The sequence below is a fragment of the Zingiber officinale genome, chromosome 6A, assembly GCF_018446385.1.
Source record: "Zingiber officinale cultivar Zhangliang chromosome 6A, Zo_v1.1, whole genome shotgun sequence".
NCBI classification, from domain to species: Eukaryota; Viridiplantae; Streptophyta; class Magnoliopsida; order Zingiberales; family Zingiberaceae; genus Zingiber; species Zingiber officinale.
This window is the reverse complement of record NC_055997.1, coordinates 101,568,707-101,577,069: the sequence shown is the minus strand read 5'-3', so window position 1 is coordinate 101,577,069 and position 8,363 is coordinate 101,568,707. Positions and strand designations below refer to the sequence as shown.

The following is an 8,363-nucleotide window of genomic DNA, read 5'->3' as shown; positions in this document are numbered from 1 at the left end:
TTGGATTGGGTTCAGGAGGCTCAGATTATATTAATCAATTTAATTGTTTGTTCTATCTCAAAGAACAAAGTCCACCCTATGTTAGATTCAGTTTTTTCTTTGGGCTAAATGAGTAGGAGTTTCTTAAGTTAGCTTCTAGGTAGTGGCAAGACACAGGAATATTCTTAATCGAAACAACGACCACCTTCTAAAACAAAGCTAATTTAAGAATCTAGCACTAAATCAAGTTTAATACAATGTCTTGATCTAATTGGTCTAGTGATTTGAGTTAACTTCTACTACCACTTGACTAGATGTACCTGGTAGGATTCTCCTTACCCAGCCTAGACATGCACCGAACCAGGCTTTCCTAGTTTCTATCAACTCAACCCGTTCTGATGCCAAATTGTAGGATCAAACTTGACGTTAGAGGGGGTAAATAACATTACAAAATTTCTTAGAAAATAATAACAAAAATAATTCAATCAATAGAGTAGCACAACGGAAATAAAAATTACTTAAACTAATTTAATCAAGTATAGCAGGGCAATGTAAGCATGCAAATAAGTTAACTAACAATTAAGCATGCAAGTAGTTGATAAACCAAATCAGGAATGTACACACACACAGTAGTTATAAAAATATATTTTTTATTTCTAATTTCTCCTTTCTAGAAAGTCTCTAAATGTAGAAAAACCTTAGAGAAAATTAATATAAAAAGTTAAGCACAATTACAAAAATATGGTAACACAAAATAAATGAAAATGTTACTCTAAGTGTTGTCGATCAAAAATGAAGTGCAAGTTGGAGTGTGTCGTCATTGCAGCACAAAAGACATGAGACCTCAAGTGCATGAGAATGAATGAGAGATTAAGTGAATTGGTGATTTCAAAGCACTGTCTTGAAGCTCTTTTTATAGCACTTGTTTGGTCACCTAGAGGCTCCCCAGTCGTTTGTATGGGTGTTGTGCTATAACTTTTGTTCATTAGATAACATTAACAAAGCACTCCTGTCGCTTAGAATCTCTCTGATCATTTGGAGAGGGGTCAAACCTGATCTTGACTCAACTCACTCGGATTATTGATAACGTTATCTGCCAGCTATTTGGAAGTTGTTCTAGTCACTCATATCCTCCAGTCACTTTGACCTGATACAGTCACTTGAAATCATCAAACTTTCCTTTGTCCAGAGTTATCACCAGCCAGTCACCCCAGATTTCCTCCAGTCGCTTGGAACCATCAAACTTTGCTTCTCTACAGTTGTTTTATGTAATTAGTATGATTAAAAAATGTAAAGTTACTTGCACTTACGTTGGGTCTAGATGTTCAGCCCCAAGCTAACTCATCTAGACTAAGGTATCAGGCGACAGTTCTCAGCTGATTTCACTTGGACTTGTTAGCCAAGCTTCAGCTCCCAATTTACTCTACTTGGACTTTTCCACCAAGCTTCAACTCCCAGCTTACTCTAATTGGTCATGTTCGTCAAGCTTCAACTCTCACCTTACTCCAATTGTCTTTGCCCATCAAGCCTTCAGCTCCTAGCTGGCTCCACTTGAATTTGATTCACCTAACACCCGGCTAAGATTTCTTGCTTGGTCTCCAACCAAGACTTATCTTATACCTAACCCAATCAGGTCTTTAGTTGCTTAGTTCCACTAGGACTTGGTCACTATCTAGTTCCAAACTAGGACTTCACTTTGTCTAGTTTCACTAGGATTTAGCCACTGCATGGTTCCAATCAGGGCTTTACCATTTGTCAAATAACTTACTTCTACATACTCGACACAAATTGTTATATTACAACAAACTTAACTTTAATCTTAATTAGTCATGCATCAAAACTCTTGATTAAATGTTGTGCTTCTAACACCAACAGCCTACTAGGGCTTTCCTATTAAGTTACCTGCACATTTAACAAATACATTAAATCATAAGGGCTTAACTTTAAACTCTTGGCCAACATTAAAACACAAGTTCAATTATTTGAGACTTCTTGCACCAACACTTAAATCTTTCAAGGGAGTGTTACTTTAAATTTTTCTTTCATTCTGGTTGAAGTAGTAAATTGATTGTACTATATGGAATTTTAAAGAGCTTTACTCTATTATCTATTGTTAAGAGGTTTTTGTGTTTTTATAAATCAATTATTTACCCCTCCTATAGTCCAGATCAAGCCAAGCCATCAACAATACAATTGTTTGTTTTTTTAATAATTAAGATGTATAAACTTTACCCAATTAATGTTAGAGGTAGATGACTTTCCTACTGATTTATCTATCGAGTAAATAGTCAACTAGTAAGCTATTATGAGATTTTTCATATTACATGATATATATATATATATATATATATATATATATATTAATGTGATAATGTCATTGTTTTTGTTAGGACATGTAGAGAACTAGAGGAGGCTGAATAACTTCGTTCGCTTCTTCGATGATGATTTATAGTAGAAATTCAAAGCGAAGACTCCATAATACTAACACCTCCAATTTACTTGGTCTCCACCACCATGATCTGACTAATCTAAGGATCCACACTGTGCATACAACTCCACTATGAACACACTTCTTTTCAGAAATTTTTTGGAGGCAGAGAAACCTCATACAATCTCGAATACGAGAAATACAACAAGAATACAACCGAAAATGAAAGTAAACACTTTATAATGAAATCTTGCTTAGCTTACTATCTTCTTGCATGGAAATGTCTCTTGATCGGTTGAAAATTTAACAGCACTTCTTTCTCAATGTCCCAAGAATCAGTGGCAAAAATCCTAGACAAACTCCCCTTTATATGGACGTTATTCGAATTGCTTTTCACCTATTAATCAATTAGGTTTTTCTTTAATCTATTGTCACGTCAATTGACCATCCAACAACTTACAGAACAACTTTTTTTCAAACTCCTAATCAATTAATGAGTCATACTAATCAATTCGGTAGCTTCTAATCAATTACCACAATCGATTCAGAAATTTTCTATTTGCGAAAGAAAATGACCTAATCAATTGTCCAATCGATTCCCAAGCTCATGCTCTCTCGCGATAAAGGCTCCAATCGATGAGCCCAACTGATTGGGAAAGGCTAAATTGATTGCTTCAATTAATTCACCAAGCCTCTATTCTCTCGCAACAAATGCCTCAATCAATTAGCTTAATCGATTGGTAAAGGCTGAATCAATTGCCTTAATTGATTCCGACCCTCACTGTGTTTTTGCAAAACACTCTCAAACGATTAGACACTTTACCTAACCGATTAGAGTATGTCTCAATTGATTAGGGACTGCCAAATCGATTGGCCTTGGGCTAATCGATTGAGCTAATTAATTACTCAACCCTAAACTCTAAATTCGAGTTTAGGGTTTCTTTGCCCAACCCCAAAGTCAATTATGACTCATTGGGACTTTCAATCAACCTTGACCTGTTAGGGCTTTCTCATTGTCTAGTCCCACTAGGACTTCCGATCACTAAATACGGTCCTCCTTGACCCACTTGAATTTTTCTCTTGCCTAACATCCATTCAGGACTAGTCATTCGGTAAACTTCCACTTTGCCTAACCTTAGTTAGGGCTTTCCCTTACCTAATCGCAGTTAGAACTTTTCTTTGCCTAACCCCTGTTAAGACTAGTCACTTGGTAGACTTCTACCCTGCCTAATCTTAGTTAGGGCTTTCCGTTGCCTAACCGCAGTTAGGGCTTTCGTTTTCCAACATATGATCTTCCTTGACCCATTTGGACTTTCCTTTGCCTAGCCCTACTAGGATTTACATTGCCTAGTTTTCAATTAGGTCTTACTGTCGCCTAACCTCTGGTTAGGATTTTCACTACCTAGTTCTCAACTAGGTCTTTACTATTGTCCAACCTTCAGTTAAGATTTTTCATTGCCTAACCTTCAGTTACGACTTTCTCAAACAAGTATATGATCACACCTTGACCTACTGACTTCTTTTTCATATATGTTAAATATCAAAACTCAAACTCAAATTAATTTAAACTTAGTTAAATTGATCAACTTTTACCTCAGCACAATTACACTAACAATTTTAGTATTGAATTTATATCATGTTATTTAAATCTCCTATATTCCTACAACTTTTTTATGCACAAATTTCTTTTTTAAAAAGAAAGAGATTCTAAATAATTACAATCAAATTCGTCCTAGTTATTGCTATAAATTATATAAATGCTTTTAAAAAATATTAACGGTTAGTAGAGTTGAAAGAGAACATTTGGCCTCTTTAAATAATAAAATATATAATATTAATAAAAATTATAATTATTGATGAAAAAAATAGATTTTTAAGGTTATCATATTCTTAATTAATAAAAAAACATATATGTATATTATTATATCATGAATATATTAATAAAAATTACGCTGGATAACTAACATTGTGAATTCAAACGGGCTTCGATTCTGCCACGTAAGCCCCATGATTTACCGTGCAAGCGTGGTGGGTACGCAAGGATGAAATCTTGATCGCGTGCAAGCCCTCAAACATACAACCTGTTTCGACCGAAGTACAACTTGCCACATCACATATTTATTTAGTCTCGACGTTTATTTCGTACGCGTTACGGAAAGAGACATTGGATCGGATCTGTCTGACGATATTTCCTTTACTGACCGCCGAAAAAAACTCTATTTAAACTACTCATCATGTTTGCTTTATATATTTACGTAGTTTCGCCTTTCTAAAAGCAATTGAGTAGGGTTGCTCTTGCGCCGATCGATCGATTGATCTTTGATTTTCCCTTCGATCTGTTAGTGGAGGGTTCCAATGGAGAGGATCAGAAGAGCGGCTCATGCGGGATCCTGGTACACCGACAACGGTGAGCTTCACCTTCAATCCTCCCTAGTTTTCGATCTGTTGATCCTTCTGCGGAAATTTCGTTTTTTAAAAAATATTTTGTAGAAATTGGATCGTATTTTGTTGATAACGGGTTTGAACGGTGCCTGAAGCGTCCAGTCATGTACCGGGTTGAGTTTGAGATGCTTAATTGTAATATAATTTCCAATGCGTACCAATTAAAGAATTATCCGCGCGCTGGCTGGCCTATATCTGCTCGAAGGTGCATTGAATGATCTGTTACAGTTTCCCTCCGGAATTTCCATCTTGTTTCTGAAATATGTATATATTTTGATCCCTAATTCCTGGAAAGAAGACATCTGTTAGTCCATTTAAGTTTTACTTGAGCATGCTATGTAATGTAGTTCATATAATAGATGTGTGACTTTCCTATCAGGCAAGAAACTAGATGAGGATCTTGAGAGATGGCTCCTGGCAACTCACCTGACGAAATCTCCCGATGTTAGAGGTGTAATTGCTCCGTAAGTCAGCATCTTTATAGCTTATAATTCTGATAAATAGTCATGATGGATTAGATGAAAAATAAATATACATATTACTCTTTCAGGCATGCTGCCTACTCGTATTCAGGCCGTTGTGCAGCTTTTGCATTTGCTAACATCGACCCTGAGAGCATGTAAGCTTTCTACATTCTTTGACCAAATCCATGATAATCAGTAATTACATAATAGCTATCCTAGCTATCTTATAATCTTACTGCTACTCCATACTATGTATCTCTTAGAATGTGAGGTTATGTAACTCAACCTATTGATTAGGGCATCTGACATCATTTTGCACTATCCTGCATCTTTGATAGTGATTTTAGTTATGTCTTCGGTTCACTGGAGAAGTTTCATATGCCTTGGTCAATATTGCAAGGTTCAATGTTTTGGGACATGCATAGTTTTAGGGAAAATGTTGTATGCCTTAGCAGCCAGCTTTCAAAATGCACATTTGAGCTTCCACGTCGGTAGATCATTTCCCTCCATAGTCCATTGAACTAGTTCTGTGGTTTGAGCCATTTAAGTATATTTTTAGGAAATATTCTAGTCATCTTGCTAGGATGATACTCTCGTGGTAAGGATTTCTCTAGTGCATGGATATGATATGTTGTTTGTTCAGTCTTGGATAAACTTATCTTAATAATGATAAATATGGTGGATCAATCCAGGAATCTTTTGTCCCCAAAATATTTGCTTTTCAGTTACAAAATCTGTTAGTTATATTGTACAAAACAAACTGATTCCAGAATAGACCAGGATATTGTAAGACAGAAAAATTACAGTCTTCGTATGATCAAAATATTGAGTTCCTTTTAGTGACAAGATCAGTTAGTTCTCTTGTATAAACAGTCACAATTTGCTAGTTCTTCATTTCACTAACATGTGGACAATTTTTTCCAGTGAACGAGTTTTTCTACTTGGTCCGTCGCACCATTATTATACTCCAAGATGTGCCCTTACAAGAGCTACCATTTATAGCACACCTTTGGGAGACTTGCAAGTTGATACGCAAGGTAAAACCTACATATTATAAAACGCACAGATTTTATTTACAATAACTAGATTTTATTTGCCATTCAGACTTCTTTGCAATAACTAGGATGCTTTCATCAGACAGTCTTTAGTTGTTGCCTAAACGAGGGAATGAGTTTCATATTCATTTCTCATTTTTCCTTTGTTGTACAGTAAATGATGAGCTTAAGGCAACAGGAAAGTTTGAGCTTATGGATCTTCATGTAGATGAGGCAGAGCATAGCATGGAAATGCATTTACCTTACCTTGCTAAAGTGTTTCATGGGTAACTATACTGACTTGAGATCATCCAGATTTCCACTCGGAGGGTGCTTATTACACTTTTTCCCCCATTTTACAGTTATCCTGTGAAAGTTGTCCCCATTTTGGTCGGTGCTCTTAACACAGAAAATGAAGCCATGTATGGACAATTGCTTGCGAAGTATGTGGATAATCCCAAGAATTTCTTCTCTGTGTCATCTGATTTTTGCCACTGGGGCTCTAGGTATGCCAATCGCAACCGTTCTTTGCCTTTCATTATTTATCATGGGTATTGATCTCTCAGTTAGCTAATAATCTAGTTTAACATTCTAATAAAGTTTCATTTGGAAGTGTACTTTATCATTAATTATTTATTTATTTGGAAGTTAGCTAATAAATTGTAAGAGAACACTAAATAGCTAAAGCTTGTCACCAACTGATTATCTGCAAATCAATATTGTCTTTCAATTTTTCAGTATATATTTCACTTGTATACATTACTTCTTACTTGTGTTTATTGACTTTTTCTTCTCATTTTATCATACAAAATAAATAAATATTAGTTAGAGTAAATTATTGCAATAATAAATATTTATTGAATCAAAATTTTAATACACTTTCCATCCCTACGGTACTCTTTTTGGCTTCATCGACCATCTCCCTTTTTTCATCCTAGTTTTATTTTCATTCAGAAGTTGTGTAAGCTTACGTTTCACCTGTTCCTAAACCTACATATAACAGAATTTCCTCCAACAATAACTAAACGACTGAGGGACATAATGCCTTACTAAAGCTGTTAACATTTCATGCTTCTGTCGATATGGTGGCATCGCCTTTGCAGATTAGTCTTTTGCTGATTCTCATGTACAATTGTGACAGGTTCAACTATACATACTACGACAAGGAGCATGGCCCTATTTATAAATTCATCGAGGCCTTGGACCACCTAGGCATGGACATCATCGAGACGGGAGACACGAATGCATTCAAACAATACCTAAAGGACTACGGCAACACAATCTGTGGACGCCATCCTATCAGCATCTTCCTCCATGTACTGCTGCTGCTTCTCCTTTGCGATTTTTTGGATTTGGTTTGTCATAATCTTATTGCCCTCTTCTTTTATTAGATGTTGAAGAACTGCTCGGCTAAGATCAAAATTGGTTTCGTGCAATATGAGCAATCGAGCCAGTGCAAGAGCGCACGAGATAGCAGTGTTAGCTATGCCTCTGCGGCTGCCAAGTTAGATGACTGATTTGTCTTTGATGGCCAGTTAATGTCGTTAGTCTAATTTATGATATATTTACGGCGAAAGGCATGAATGTTGCTGCTTCATGAAGCTAAATCTATTCTTGCAGTATGTCCCTTTCCATGCTGTGTAATTCGATAGTTTTCATGTTGCTATCGAAAAACATAGATTAAAAGGATTAGGTTGTCAATAACTACAAGAGAACACTAAGGATGAAAGGTGTCGAACAATCTTATTGTACAATCCGTGTAACCTGGATGTGTACGATTGTTTCACAAGGAAAGCAGCTTCATCGAATGGCTTTTCTTAGAGCTCTAATAGTGCATTCGGTTGGAATAACTACTTGAAATTAATATTTCCATATTTAATTGTAAAATTAATTTCAAAATATTAATTGCCGTGGAATTGTGATTTTTATTGAATACTTGTTTAACATTTTTTATATATTTTATTCTTCAAATAATAAGTTCTTACCTTCTAAAAACTATGTAGGTTGAGTAGACTA

The 8,363-nt window shown here is 35.6% G+C and overlaps 1 protein-coding gene across 1 annotated transcript; it reads left to right on the top strand.

The window, feature by feature from the left end:
- The first annotated feature begins 4,649 nt into the window (after window positions 1-4,649).
- LOC121994248 (protein MEMO1-like) lies at window positions 4,650-8,167 on the top strand. Its single transcript, XM_042548346.1, has 8 exons — window positions 4,650-4,814; window positions 5,229-5,313; window positions 5,400-5,468; window positions 6,238-6,350; window positions 6,523-6,634; window positions 6,710-6,853; window positions 7,489-7,663; window positions 7,739-8,167. The coding sequence occupies exons 1-8, from the start codon at window positions 4,763-4,765 to the stop codon at window positions 7,862-7,864; spliced, it is 876 nt and encodes a 291-aa protein (XP_042404280.1). The 5' UTR covers window positions 4,650-4,762; the 3' UTR covers window positions 7,865-8,167.
- The last annotated feature ends 196 nt before the right edge of the window (window positions 8,168-8,363 follow it).

What these genes read in the sequence shown, in the direction of transcription:
- LOC121994248 (XM_042548346.1), top strand. Translation starts at nt 4,763, where the DNA reads ATGGAGAGGATCAGAAGAGCGGCTCATGCGGGATCCTGGTACACCGAC. An exon ending in CTTGCAAGTTGATACGCAAG is followed by an intron (nt 6,351 to 6,522) that starts GTAAAACCTACA and finishes TTTGTTGTACAG; the next exon opens with TAAATGATGAGCTTAAGGCA. An exon ending in CTTGCTAAAGTGTTTCATGG is followed by an intron (nt 6,635 to 6,709) that starts GTAACTATACTG and finishes CCCATTTTACAG; the next exon opens with TTATCCTGTGAAAGTTGTCC.